The sequence below is a fragment of the Pogona vitticeps genome, chromosome 6 (genome assembly GCF_051106095.1).
Source record: "Pogona vitticeps strain Pit_001003342236 chromosome 6, PviZW2.1, whole genome shotgun sequence".
Taxonomy (NCBI): Eukaryota; Metazoa; Chordata; class Lepidosauria; order Squamata; family Agamidae; genus Pogona; species Pogona vitticeps.
This window is the reverse complement of record NC_135788.1, coordinates 52,345,775-52,361,013: the sequence shown is the minus strand read 5'-3', so window position 1 is coordinate 52,361,013 and position 15,239 is coordinate 52,345,775. Positions and strand designations below refer to the sequence as shown.

General features: G+C 41.4%; 1 protein-coding gene across 7 annotated transcripts in view; it reads right to left on the bottom strand.

The window, feature by feature from the left end:
* ZDHHC3 (zDHHC palmitoyltransferase 3) overlaps window positions 1-14,879 on the bottom strand; it is a 53,140-nt gene extending 38,261 nt beyond the window's left edge. For 2 of the 7 annotated variants that reach the window (XM_020807659.3, XM_020807660.3), the window contains exon 1: window positions 14,603-14,744. Coding sequence is in view for 1 of the 7 variants with exons in the window: in XM_073003525.2 (XP_072859626.1) it covers window positions 14,603-14,737 (135 nt within the window). In the remaining 6 variants the exon portion in view is untranslated. Of the gene's footprint in view, window positions 1-11,464; window positions 11,542-14,438; window positions 14,539-14,602 lie in introns of those variants that run through there. The other 5 variants (XM_078377372.1, XM_078377374.1, XM_073003525.2 and 2 more) reach the window with 4 other exon arrangements.
* Between the last annotated feature and the right edge of the window lie 360 nt (window positions 14,880-15,239).

Sequence of the window (15,239 nt, the reverse complement as noted above, 5' to 3'; positions counted from 1 at the left end):
AAGATAAATCAGGCAACTGTCCATGACTTGTCAATGTTAACTTTTCAACCAAAGACGATCCATTCATTGTGGTGCTGGACCAAACTGCTCGCGATCAATAATCCTGCGCAGGGGTGCACTCCTCATCACACAAACCGTTCCACAACATGGGTGACATGCCCAGTCTCCCTCTTTCGGCAGTGTGTTCTAGATGGGATCAGGGCATATCACTTTTTTCTCCTGTCCTTGCCCTCGCAGAAAGACTATCATGGTCCATTCTTGCATCTCATAAACTGTTTCTCCTTTTGGAATCTCTGGATTTAGTAGTAAGCCTCCTACTTTTAAATTAGGAAAGTCCTTAAATAGGTCCCGCGCTTTTTCATACTTTTGGTCACATTTTTCTTTCTCTACTGCTAACTTGCTCTCTTGATTCTCCTTTTCCAGTCTCCTCCTGAACCTCCTTTCTCCCCTCTCTTTTATACCTTGCTCCCACAGAGTTTTAAATCCTGCCCTTTTCTTCCTTCGCCCTGATCCACCAAACCAACCTCTATGCTCTTCTTCTCCCCTACAAACATTCCTGTCATTCCTCCTATGTCTCCCTTATTAGTATCTTTCCCTTCCTTTGGTGGTCTTGCCTCTGGTTCTCCTTCACAATAGTACATGTGTATATCCTATAAAGCAAGTTTACAATGCTGAGATTATATAATTTTTAAGGTATATTAAAGCAATAATTCTGACTTCACTAGAAATTCATGGCTTCATTGGCAATTTAAGCATTGTACCTCAAAGTGATCTGTTAAGTAGTTTAAAAGTCCAAGGTATCCAGCTTAAGCACTGGTTACTGCAAGGTGAACTGTGTTATACATTTACACAATTTCAAGGTAGGAAGATGCTGTTAGAACTTTTATTTTAAGCTGGAATTTGTTGATTTGGGGTTTTTATTTTCAACAAAACTATTGAATGTATTAGATTTCTGAAATATATGGTGTATATAAAGGTCCAAGTATCTGAATAAATGGAACACCAGTTTCAGTACTGATTAGAAACAGTGACCAGAATCCTATTGCCAATTTGAATTGTGTAAGGGAACTTACATAAGCTTTGTTGGCAAATTGCCACCCATTAAATAACACTATGATTTAACCATTTTAAAGGTGCATGGTCGGTGACCAACGTGAAAGGAGCACCTAAAAGATAATATCTTAATGCCTGTATGGCCCATTTAGCTGCCAGTGCTTCTTTTTCTATGGTGGCATATCTTTGTTCCCGTGGGGTTAGCTTTTTACTTAGATACATTACGGGATACTCTACTCATTTTTCTTGAGACAACACAGCACCTATCCCTCTATCCGAAGTGCTTGTTTGTATAATAAAAGGCAAATTGGAATCTGGGGCATACCTGCTAGGCAAGTCATTTAGTATTTTTTTTAAAATGTTCAAATGCTTTTTGTTCTTTAAGCCCCCAGGTTACCTTATTAGTCATTCACTTTTTAGTTAAATTTGTGAGTGGGGCTGCTATTTCCATGAAATTGGGGACAAAATGCCAATAATATCCAGTGAATCCTAAGAATTGTTGGACCTGCTTTTTACCTTTTGGTGGAGACCATTCTGATATCTTTTCTACCCCGTCTGACACCAGTTGGATTTTCCCTTGTTCTACTTGGAAACCTAAGAATTTTACTCCTTTCCTCGCTATCTTATATTTGGAGGGATTACCTTTGAGTCTTGCCTTCCTTCCTTCGATTAATACCTTTCCCAAATGTTCTACATGTTCTTCCCAACTATTACTATAAATCAGAATGGCGTCAATGTAGGCTCCCGAGAAAGCTCTCACTGGCTCTAAAACTCTATCCATTAACATCTGAAAGGTGGCTGCTGCTCCATATAACCCAAATGGTATTTTTGTAAAATGGAACAGTCCTTTGGGAGTGAGAAAAGCAGTCTTTTTTTTAATCAGCAACCTTTAACGGAATTTGCCAATAACCTTTGGTAAGATCTGGAAATGATAGGTACTCAGCTACCGCCCAACCGTAATAACAAAACTTCTATTTTGGGCATGGGGTATTCATCAAACTTAGACATTCAACTTCCTAAAGTCTACACAATCATATACTTCCATGAGATTTGGGTACTACCACAGGGTAACTCCTCCATGGACCATAAGAGGGTTCTATCACACTTAAGGACAACATCTCCTCAACTTCTCTGTTTATCATTTCTTTCAAATGATGTGGCATCTTGGAATTCCCTTTCAAGCTCTTTAACTTGTTTCCTTTGATCTGATTCTAACTCTTCTCCAAAAGCAATTCCTTGGCTGTCCTGTAAACAGACTAAAGCTCCAGGCCCAAAATTTTCCTCTCCTGTTTCTCCCCACAACGCTTCCCTTTCTCTCCATTCTTTCAACAGGTTGACATGAAAAATCCCTCTTTTTCTTTCTATCTGGCTCCTACTCGTCTAAGAATCTCATATGGACTTTGCCATCTAGCAAACAATTTAGCGTTTTCAGCTGGTAAAAGTACTTTCTGTCCCAGTTCAAATTGTCTAGGGTTGACTCTTAGATCATATAGTCTCTTTTGTCCTGGCTGTACTTTTTGTAATTGCGTCTTGGCCATCTCTGCCACCCTATTTAAGTGTTCCCTCATCTCAATCACTTGTTGTACTACTATCTGGGCTTCATCATTCCCCCTTTCCCACTTCTCTTTCACCAAGTCTAAGATCCCTCTAGGGTTCCACCCATACATCATTTTGAAGGGAGAAAAACCAGTAGAGGCTTGTGGTACCTCTCTAATAGCGAACATCAAAGGAGCTATTAACAAATGCCATCTTTGAGGTTTCTCTAACACTAGTTTCCTCAACATCCCTTTCAATGTATTGTTAAAGCTTTCTACTAACCCATTGGTTTGAGAGTGATAAACCGCAGTGTGCACTGATTTTACTTCTCGTAGAAGCCACATCTCTCTAAACCAGACCTGGGCAAAGTGCGGCCCAAGGGCCACATATGGCCCACGAGCTGCTCCTGTCTGGCCTGTCAGTCGTTGCTCCAGTCCGGTGTTCAAGCACAAGACAGACTGGATTTCTCTCACTGAACAAGTTGAACATCCAAACCATTTATAGCTTTTTTTCTAAAGTTGAGCAGTTGCTTATCTTTTATTTTTAAGTAAAGTTGGTTTGGCCCCCCAACAGTTCTGATTTTTCATGTGCCCCCCTATAGAAATTAATTGCCCACCCCTGCTCTAAACGTTTGACTCATAAAGTTTGTGCCTTTATCAGCTAAGACTCCTCAGGAAAACCTAGTCTTGAGAATAGTTCCATTAACTCTCGCTAAGACCTTTGCAGTAGTAGATCTTAAAGGAATAGCTTCTGGGTATCTGGTAGCATAATCTACTATGACCAATATGTGAGTGTCTACCCCTTTTGATTTCATCAAAAGACCAATATCTATTCCAGTTCGTTCAAAAAGATGGTCTACTAGAGACATTGGTATCAAGGGGGCCCTGGGTCTAGTTTTCATCTGAGTTATTTGGCACTCATGGCAGGTTTTACAATACTCCTCCACTTCTTTACCCACACCTGGCCACCAAAACCGTTCTGTTATTCTTGGGATCATTTTATGGGTGGACAAGTGTCCTGCCATTGGGTACATCATAAACTAATTTCAAAATTGTCAGAGTATTGAAAATTTTATAGGCCTGAACAGGTCCAGACTGTAATATTAATGAACTGCCATGATGTTCACCTGTGCAAGTGCTGAGTCACAGTCACTATGAAGAAGATGATGCAACATCTGTGGATGATGCAACACACATGTAAAGAAAGATGATGCAACACATGAAGTGATTGGACAGAAGCATCAGTTCAACTGTATATAAGTGAACATTGTGAACACGAATGTATCTCCTTCTCCCTTCTCTATGCTACTATCCTCTATGCACTTTGCCTCTATTTTTGCTGCCACGCCGAAGGTGTGCTACTTTATATATTTATATATATATTGTTAATACACATGTCTTTTTGTAGAAGAAGAGCCTGTGTGTGTTTTTCTTCAGTCAGAGAACTCTGCACATTAAACAGCAAGAAGCTGACAAAATCATTTTTCTCCATTTTTGGGGGATCACCAACTGCTTACCCCCTTCCTTATCTACATAATACAGCAGTTCTTCTTGCATTCAAACCCTTCAGCACCCGCCTTTACCGTTCCCACCTACTGAGCCTCTTGGAGTACCTCTTGCAAGGTAGAGTAATCTTGTTGCCATAATCTTGTTTGCTCCCGTGATGTCTCTTTCAAAAAAAAATCATTTTCATCTTCTTTCTCCTCACATTCCTCACATTCACCTTGCATCCCTTATTTCAACTGAATTAATTGATGAGCTCCTACCCAACCCCATCCTAACAGCATTTCTCATGATAATCCAGGTACTATTCCTACTTTCAGCCTGTGAGATTCTTCTCCTATTTTCACCTCTGCCCAATCCATTTTATAGGCCTTTGAATCCCCATGCATACATCTGACCATTAAACAGTCTTCTAATGCCGTCCCACTCAGGCTTTGTAATAAAGTCTTGCCACACCCCGTATCCACCAATGCTTTCTTCTTTTTTCCATTTACCCATGCCACCCCCCCCCAGCCTTTCTGTTCTGAACCCTGAACCTGCATTGCCTTTTGAGTCTGTCCTACCCAGGAACAATCGGTTCCTGGGCAATCGCGATGCACATGTCCCTCCACGCCGCATCCAAAACATACGGGTCGTCTGACTTTTCCCATCTTCAGACCGGTGCTGCTTTCAAATAGTCAAACGTAATGGGTCTCACCGGTTTGGGACCCATGGGTTCAAAACCCCGTCCACGCGCTTTCAACATATTCTTAGCTTTGAAAGCTCCTCACGGTGTAGCACCTGTGTTGCTTCCCATCACCACCTTGTCTCATTATCTGCCTCTTTTGAAGAAAAGAGTGGAGTTTTCTCTTCCGAAGTCTTCTGCGCTATAAAAGTCCTCAACTAAGCGAATCAGTTCCTCAAGTTCTTTAGGGTTATTTTTTTGTACCCAACTTTGTATATTAGTTCCCAAAGTAGTAACTAGCTGTTCTATCACAAGCACCTCTAATATTTGTTCCTTGGACCTTTCTTCAGGTTTCAGCCACCGTATTAAATTAGCTTTCATTTTTTGTGTTAAGGGACATGGATGTGTCCCCCGCTCTCAATTTCAGTTCTCTAGATCTTTTCCTGTATGCCTCCTCTGTCAAATGCAACATACGCAAAATAGCCATTTTCAGTCTCATATTGGGCAGCTTCTCTAGGTGACAAGGTGTCCACTACTTTTTCAATACTCCAGTGAGGCAGGGAACCAATATCAAGGTCCATTGCTCTCTGTGTGGGAGGAAGATATAAAATTGCCAATTTGAATTGTATAAGGGAACTTACATAATCTTTGTTGGCAAATTGACACCCATTAAATAACACTGCATATACTGAGGAACACGACCAGCACGTCATTAATAAGCAGCAGTTTGCTGCTAAGGCTTAAACTATTTCCCTTATGCAAATATAAACCAGCAATAAGATTCTGGCTTATGATGATTTTTCAAATGATGAGAAAAAAATTGTATGGGAAGAAATCATAAAACAAATATCTGAATATAAGATAATCAAAACTTCTAAAATCAAACCTAGAAATTCCTTCTTCTCCATAAACCCGCCACTAGAATGTTCAATGGACTTAAACTACAACTCCCAATAGGTTACAGAGAAAGCTTTTAACCTGGATGTTGAACTGCTGGCTCAGTTTGCCCTCTGGGATATAAACTGTCAATGAATGGACAGCTTTAGGTCATGCTTTATATTTGCACTACGACCACATACCAGCAGGTATGGATCAGGACTAATGTTCAGCTTTGCAGGCCTCCACAATCTGCAATGTGTCCAAACCTGTATTTGCAGCAACTGGAATTTCCTATTTGTGAAGTGAGTTGAGACTTTTTATTCTTGATGTCTCCATGACATCAAGATGCATGTGCAAGGAATCCAAGTTGCTGCAATGAAAAGGTAATTTCTAATCTATTAGGTTAAGCCTGAAAAATTCTTCCCAAGGGAGAGGGCTAAAGGCCACTTCTAAGGGAGAAAACAGCAAATGTCCTACTAGGAGAACAATATAAATCCCACTTCTTATTTCAGCACTCCTTGAGTAGTGTAGCAATACTACAGTACTGCCTTGACTTACGAACGTCCCAAATTACGACCAGCTCCAGCCGCAAAATTTTGCTTTGACTTGCGACCGGAGCTTCAAGTTACAACCAGAAATAAGGCAGGGAAAAAGGTAGGGAATTCAGACTGCTAACCATTGGTGGTGAAGAGACTGCTTCTTTGTAGCTCTTTCACTCCAGCAGTTAGAGAGTATGCGTTCAGAGGAGGCTTCCGACTGCCTGGTAAGGTGCTGCTTTCTGCTTTTTAAAAACTGGCTGTTCCGGGTGGGTTTTGCAGCTGGGTGGTGGGGTTATGTTTCTATGCTATGATGGGTCTTGCAGTCTTTGGTGTTTTTTTGAGGGGGGGTCGCATTTCCAATGGGTCTTGCAGTGTTTGTTTGCTTTTTGGTTGTGGGTGTTTTTTTTTTTGCAGTTCTGATGGATCTTGCAGTCCCTGTTTGTTTTCTGGTTTTTTCCCCTTCGGCCAGAACGGATTAATTGCATTTCTGATGGGTCTTGCAGCGTTTTGTTTTGTTTTGTTTTGGGGGGGGGCTGGTGGGTTTTCCCCCCAGCCAGAATGGATTAATCGTGTTTCAATCCATTCCTATGGGAAATGGTGCTTCGACTTGAGACCATTTATTAATATTATTATTTATTGTATTTATACCCCACCTATCTAGTCATTTCGACCACTCTAGGTGGCTTACAACATAAAACATAACAAGTTCATTTTGAGTTACGACCATCTTTCGGAATGGATTAAGTTCGTAAATCGAGGCACCACTGTACTAAATCAATGAGAAAATGTTTTCCATTTTTAACTTTAACAGAAATGAATTTCAAATGTTTAGCATAATGGATTCAATGAACCTGTGACTGGCTACTAGTGGCAGCTACACCAAATCACAGAAATCTCACTACAGAGACAGAATCTGAAACCTGAGAGCTCAGATGCCAAGTTGTCTTTGTCCTTGTGACATTCAAATACGAAAGGGAGCCAATGGATTAAACCAGACTCCAGTACATTTTAAAATGTAGGCTAAATATTATAAATCATAAAGCTATCAGACTTCTGTTCCTTCAGGCTGCATGTGCTCTTGTAAGCAATGTTATTTCCAGACACCCTGCATCAGTTCCTCCAAGAGATATACAAAAGAGACAGATTAAACAAATTATGTAAAAATTGGCTGAATGTGCAACACGCCACTTATACTAACAAAAATTTATAGCTATACCTTATGTTAATGAAGAGAATTAGAGTAGACTCTTACAATCATGCATTTAATGGTTGCTTCCCTCAGAAAACTCATAAAAGGGAGATGCGGCAACATACATTTCCATCAACCAACATGTGCACTTTTATCCTACTTAAAACAAAGCTGCTATCTTAGTAACAGATATTGCTGTAAAGCCTATTGAAGAGCACAGAAAAATCTCTCTGTAAAAATTAACTTCATGACACCTGTTGTTGAGTAAAAGTTTACATTAAATACTTTCTAAGGTAAATTTTGAATAGGAATACTAATACAAGATTGTCAGTTTCCTTAGGAAAACCTGAGCTTTCTTCAATTTAGCCTCCAAGCTTCAAATTTCACACCCTGTAGACCAAAGCAGGAAATATGGTTATGATCTGAGAAGCAGTAGGGGACTGCTTCTCATGGGACAAGCCCTACTTTTTCCTCAATTCTTTCAAAAGTTGGGAAAAAAATATTGAAGGATTAAAAGAAGGAGGATTAGTTGCCTGAAACAGCAGACAAAGCTTTAATTTCATTCCTACAGTGCATAATACATAATGTGATCCTAAGGCTTGTTGTGGCATGAAGTGATAAAAACACAAATATTTAATTAAGGCAATATTAAAACTAGATGCACATTAAAAACAGGACTATGTTTTATTTGTAGCCTACTATTTCAGAGTATAATCACATTGCTTGGGGAAGATGGGAGCTGGAATTCAGCAGACAAGAAGGAATTGAGTTGTGAAAGGCCGATCTGGTTAATAAACTGCTGTTTGGAGTACTGGATTGCTGAAAGTTTTCTGGAATGTTAACAGACCTTACAGGATCTGGAAAGAACACTGCCATCTAGACAACACTGCAGGGTATTAAAATACAAGTAAAATATTAGCATAACCAATGTAAACTCAATATCTAATCCAACAGTTTGAAAGACATTCTGACTGAACTCTTGGATTTATCATGAGAAAGTGTAGAGCCCTGCTGTCAAAACAATTGAAATGGCAAACTGAGATGTAACAAGGCATAATTTCCAGTCACTTTCGCACAGTCAAATAGGAATGAATTTTCCTTTTTTGCAGTTTAAGAATCTGTAATCCCAATTCGACCCTCAAAGTATCAAAATCTTCAAATGAATTTTTGATCACACAGTTCACTCATGAGACTATTCTAAATGCAGCTATTGTAAAGTCAGCATCTGAACAAAGGAGACTGAGATCTTGTTCAGAGGACAGCTTCACCCAGACCAGTTCTGCACTACAATATTAGAACAGATTGGGGTGTAGAAAACCTTGTACATATCAATTAGTGCAAAGTGGTAGTGGCTACTTTAAACTCTGATAGTCCACCAAGTCTATTTGCCAGTCCTAAATAGATGAACATATCTGAGTTTCTCATATTCTAAACCAGGATATCCCTAAATTACCATCTGCCTAAAAACATTTTAATATATATTCCCCTTCTACCTTGCATTGTTCTATTATTTAAACTGCCCTTGTAAATAACTTCACAAAACTTTTCAACTAGCTTGAAAGCACTGACAGGAGCTAGCAAGACAACAGAGCTCCACTGCCCCCTACTATTTCCATCAACCCACTCACTTACCCACCCACTCCTTCACCGACACATTCATCTGGATGCAACTCTTTCCTTCCCAAAGTCATTCAGTAAACCTTCATGACTGCAATGAGGTTCGGATCTAGGCCTCTCCAATTACTGTTTGACAGTCTAACCCAGACCATACTGTATGATACACAGACCACTGTACAGCAGCTGGGTAATGCAAAGAGGGTCACCAACAGGCAATGGCCTGTTTCATATTAAACACATGAGCTGAGAAATCTGGACATGATGGCACAGAAAGCATACTTTTTATGTCCCTTAACTCAAAATGGCACCTTCAAAATACACAGCTGTTCAGATAAAGGTTAATGTTTGAATTTGTTGCCTTTTTATTTCTTAATGAATTTGTTTTTCCTACTTTGATTCCTCTCATATTGCTAGTTACACTACAAAGACATTACAGACAATAGCTGCAGTGCTTGCTGAAATAAGCAGGACAACCAATTAAAATGTCATTCTGACTAGTTCTAAAATATGTGTGTGTGCATATCTATCTCGCAGACCACTGTAACAATTTATTAACTTCCTTTACCTCCTACTACTCCATGACAAATCTATAGCTTCTCATCTATGACCTGAAATTATGTTTCATATAACCCATGCCAGGACCTGGAAAGTCATTTGACATTGGATCAACCTGAAACAGTTAACTAAGCAATATTTTGGAACTATCAATTCAGCAGACTAAGCAGACAATGCAATACCATATTACAATTCAGAGCAGACAGTAAAGTGTTCCAAAATGCTACTGAAGGAGAATTCATGTGTGCTCAAGTCACAGTGGGACAGAACATGTTAAGATTATACTTCTCCCCTCGCCCCTTTTTATACACCACACACCTTCCTACAGCCATAGAATCAAAGAACACAGCTAATGTAAGACAAGAGCAGTTTAGCTTAGGATAATAAAACATACACTGTAAAATACACTGTAAAAGAAGGCAAACACAGACTTATCAGAAAGCTAACACTGTAGTCCTAGGCATGTCTATTCAGAAGTAACTCCTGCTGAGTTCAAGGGGACTCCCTTTCAGGTAAACGTGTCCAGGCCTTCAACCATGCTTTCTTTTCTGTTAGGCAACAAATAGATGAACACAGTAGTGCTATATAAGAATACAGTTATTTACTCTCTCTTAAGCAGACGAAATCTTTATATTGGACTGAAAATTTCTTGTCTAAATCCCATTTACAGTGGTGCCTCGCTTAACGATTACCTCATTAAACGACAAATCTGCTTGACGAGGTTTTTGCTACTGCTTTTGTAATCGCAAAACAATGTTTTAATGGGGAAAAATTGCTTTATGATGATCGGTTCCCTGCTTCGGGAACTGATTTTTTGCTTAACAATGGTTTTGAAACAACTGATCAGCTGCTCTCAAAATGGCCGCTCGCTGTGCAAAATGGCTGTTTTTAGGATGGATTTTTCGCAAGACAGGCACTGGAAAATGGCCACCCTATGGAGGATCTTCGCCAGACGATTAGGTATTTAGCCCATTGGAATGCATTGAGCGGTTTTCAATGTGTTTCAATGGTTCCCCCCCCCCCGCTTGATGACGATTTCTACAGCGATTTCGCTGGAACGGATTAACGTCGTCAAGCGAGGCACCACGGTATATGCTATTTCACAGATGTCACGTTGCCAGCTAAATGGGAGCCATAAGGAAAGAAAGAGGCTCCACGTTCCATTGTGCACACATACCTATGGTTCTATGAGTAGCTTATCTGATCAATGTAACAACATGCTGATCTGCTCAGAAAAGGTGAACATCAGCATGTAATAGCTTCCCCCACTTATCTGCAGTGGATGTCTCAGACATTTCTCCTTGCAGGTTTCAATACAGAGGCTAGGGTACCCAACTTATGTGGGGTACACATGTCACAACAGTCCCTCTGCTATAGGAAGGAACAGTGATCCATGTAGCCCCAAGCCTCAAAGGGTGAGGCTTTGCTGGACTCAGTGGGGCTTGCCAGGATTTGAGAACATCTATGTGTTTCTTTCTGTTATATTGTGTCAAGCTGCATTCCTGTCAAACATCTATACAAGAAACATTCAAAAGGACAAGTGGCTTCTGTATTCATCAAGACTCAGTTCTGGCTGGTCCAAAACTGCCACTTAGCATACTCCATTTGTAACCAGATGCTGCTGTCTACAAAACACAAACTGACCACAAGGAAGAATCATGCACAGAACAGCACTAAAATTGCATGTAACACATTTTATGACATGCCCAACAGAAAAAATAAGACTTTTTATTACTTAAAAGGTTATAACTGGAATGTGGGTTTTTTCCAAAAAGTTCAAATGAAGTGGTATGCCCAAATATAATAAAATGAAACAAACGAAAACTTTTTGGGAACCCTCATTTTTATACTTAAAAATTAGTTCTTTATTTCTTTTATTTAGCTTTAAAACATCTATTATAATTCTAACAGTGTATACTATAGTTTCTACCTTTTCCTGGATACTGAAGAACAATGGTGAGTAGAGGGACCTACTCTGGTTTTCATCCCATGAATCTTGATATTCACCTATCAAAAGCAGGTGCAAAACAGTGGCTCAGGAGGCACATACATGCTTAAAATTAAAATGAAAGAACTGTGTGTGTTTGCAAATACTCAGCACAGAAATTTGTTTTCAGTTCCACAGCTGAGCTTCTGTTGTTGTTGTTTAGTCATGTCCGACTCTTCGTGACCCCATGGACCAGAGCACGCCAGGCCCGCCTGTCTTCCACTGCCTCCCGGTACAGAAGAGCTTCTATACTTTTAAGCTAATATCTATTTCTGGTTTCCTTTCCTTTCCTTCCCCCCCCCCTTTTTTTTTGGATAATTATTTCAGTTGTTGCTTTTAATTACAAAAGCCCATCATTCACTACTCAATTCCAGATCATCCAGAAATTATAATGTAGATCCAAGGCTAATTTCTGCCCAACCCTATTAAGTAACCCAAAGGAAAACAATTCAAGTTTGCTAAAACATGTTCCACAGTCACAATCATCCCAATAATTAAGCACAGAATTTCCTCAGGCAGCAGATTTTAGGCATCCCAAAACAGCAGCAAATGGTTAGTTGTTTAATTACGACTGCATTCTTACAGCCAGAAAGCAAAAGCATCATTGGTGAGCTTTGCTGCTTCAAGGGCCAGAATAATTTGGCTGGCTGAAGGTACTATTTGCTCAAATATACCCTTGACTTTGGGATCAGGGGAGGAGCCAGGCACGTACCATTGCTGCTTTGCCTCAGACAGGCAAACGTCTTCAGGCAGCTCTGTCCACACAGAAAGATTGGTTTAAAAACAGCACCAAACTTCTGAGCTTGTCTAAGATTTAGGTTACTGGTAACCATCAGTTTAGAAATCAAAATCTGAAAACCTTTACTAGCATTATAAAACTGGATAACATAGTCTTATGAAAAGCTTACCACTTACAATTGCAAACATATTCTGATTACTGAATTCTTCCAGTAATATCAAATACCAGCAACTAGAAAAATAAGCTGTATCACAGCATTTATTAGGGTAATTTGCAATTACTTGGCACATATCTAGCTATAAGAATAATGATAAAGAGAACTACCCTTCAGAACACACACACACACAGCAAGTGGAAGAATATTAAGATAAAACTTGGCATTGGACATGTTTATTCAGACCTTCCAAAACAGGACAGCAACTCCACAGGCTTAGCATGTGGAGGCTTCACTCAGACAAACACCTGTTTGTAATGCAACACTCCACAAGGAAGTACAATACCACACACTCAGAGTGCCCAGGGCAAGCTGGAAATCTCACCTATTGAAATTTTTTCCCCTCACTATTCTTCCAGTAAATGCAGCATTAAAATTTCTTGGACATATACACCCTAACATTCAGTGATAACTAAAAAGGCCAATGTCTTTATGATTTCACATCCAACTTATCTAGGGATCTCAGAGTAATCTACATAATTCCAGACTTCATCCTCACAACTACCTTGAGAGATAGGTTATTAGGCTGAAAGAAAGCAATGGAAAACTTCTTGGCTAATAATATTTCTTGTACAATTCCAGCACTCTCCTCCACTACACCACACTATCCACAGTTTATTTCAAGATCATTATTTTAAGTTCTGCTACTACAACAATTCTCACACTTTTCCCCACACATTATTTCAAACAAAAATCTAATGCAATAATAATAGAGCATATTATTATTATTGTTTCATACCCTGTAACTGCCCTGTAATTTTTACACACAATATTTTTTAAACAATTTTTGGGAATTTCAAACAACTGCTCTTTATTTCCATCAGTCAAGGCACATGCACAAGTTGTGTAGTGCTTTCATCACAAAAGCTGAATTATCAATATGGCCCTAGACAACCCTGGAACTCGCTCTTTACTTAGTAATTTTTAAGGAATGAATATAGTAGATTGCTACAGTGTCATACTGTATAATGAAAAGGGGATATCTTGACAATGTCATTTTTTGCCTGCTCAGTAATCCAGTCCTCATGAAAATACTGTACTGGCATTGATCCTCATCACTGAGGGAAAAAAAATCATGCACAGGGCCCAAACCAGATATTTGATTGCAGTGCAACCTTTTCACAAAGCACTAGGATGGAGCTCATGTGCCACAAACCACAGCTAGAGAAGCTCTTGTGGTAGGAGAAATTAGCAAGGTGCCTGCTTTAAATGGGTGCCCCCATTCTTTCTAGTTATGGAAAGCTTTGCATCTCTTTAATATACCAACTCTGCTCATTTAACCAGAGTTTTGGAAAGCTTTTTGCAAGGCAGACAGAGGGAGGAACGCTGAACTGTACAGTACTAGATCACAGGGTGGCAGGCAGGCTCTACCACCTGATCACACAAAAAGCTGCCAGTCTGGATCTGCTACATGGGGACACTACTACTTGGCATTTCTTGATAGTGAAGAGTGATTGAGAAATAGGTCACATGCTATGGATATAACAATACCAAAACGCTAGGGTATGGGTGCACTCTTTAGTACACCAGGTGGTACACCAGGTGGTACCATACCGTTCACAATATTGTTTCCTGCCGTTAAACATGTAAATACGACTCAAGTAGAAGAGAATCAGTTCGCTCAGCCGCTGGTCATTCATTCCTGTACTTCCGCATCTTGTCATTCGCGTATTTCCATATTGTTTATCCCGCCATTGGTCTGGAAATAACTCAACAGCCTGCCCATTAATGCATTCCCTTCAGCATAAATCGGCGACCCCTTCAAACTTCAGATTTTCAGCCAAATGCACCGAGAGATGGATGGCGGTCCCTCGGATGCTGCCCTGACCCTGCCACTGGCTTCAGCTTGCAGGAAACCTTACTCCACACCCAACCAACCCAAGACCCACGATGCCCTACCGCTGGCTGCGTGACACCCTCACTCCCACACTATCACTTTCTCTCTCACACACACACTCGCCTACCCCTCACATCTTCCTCTGCTGCAGAGAAGGTAAGAGCCGGGCCACCTCCTCCTCCTCCTCCTCGGGACGCCCACCGGCTTCTTTCCCTCAGACCGCCGGCTTGGAATCCCCCCCCCCCCCGCGCTCCCTTTCCCGACGACGGGCTTCCCTTTCTTCCAACCTACCCAGCCTGGCGAGGAAGCAACACGCATGCTGCCGCTGCCGCTCCCGGCGCCGCCGCCGCCGCCACCACCACCCTCGCCTTGCCAGCGGCCCGCGCCTCCTGGGTCGACCTTCCAGCGCCCAACGCGACGTTCCATCCGCCCGGCCGGCAGGCAGGCCGGCCAGCTGGGAGAGCAGGCGCGCGGGGCGCTGCTGGCCCAGGAAGGCGAAGGTTAAGGCTTGGCTTCCCCAAGTCGCGGCCCCCCCATTCGCGCTCTCCACGGGGGCCGGGGGAGGAGAAACCAGGAAGGGAGCCGCGCCGGCCACGCCCTCTCGCTCCACTTCCTCAGAACCGGAACGCCTCCCTCCTACGGAGGAGGGTTGGGCGCAGGGAGGGGGGGGGCCGCCGCTGCCTCCTCCTCCGTCACTCTTGCGGCAGCTGCATTGTTGCTGTCATGCCCGCCTCCGCCGAGGCGCCTCCGTTGGCCTTGCCCTACTTCAGCGAGGGTAGTCTTAGGGTTTGTAGGATGGTGGCTGAGCTGCCCCGAGGCTCCTCCCTTTCCCATTTGATCCAGTAATATAGCCTGTGACCAACTTGAAAGGAAACAAACCAGGGGTTCTTCTACGTCCAGAATTCTCAAATTGGTAACAGCTTCTCTA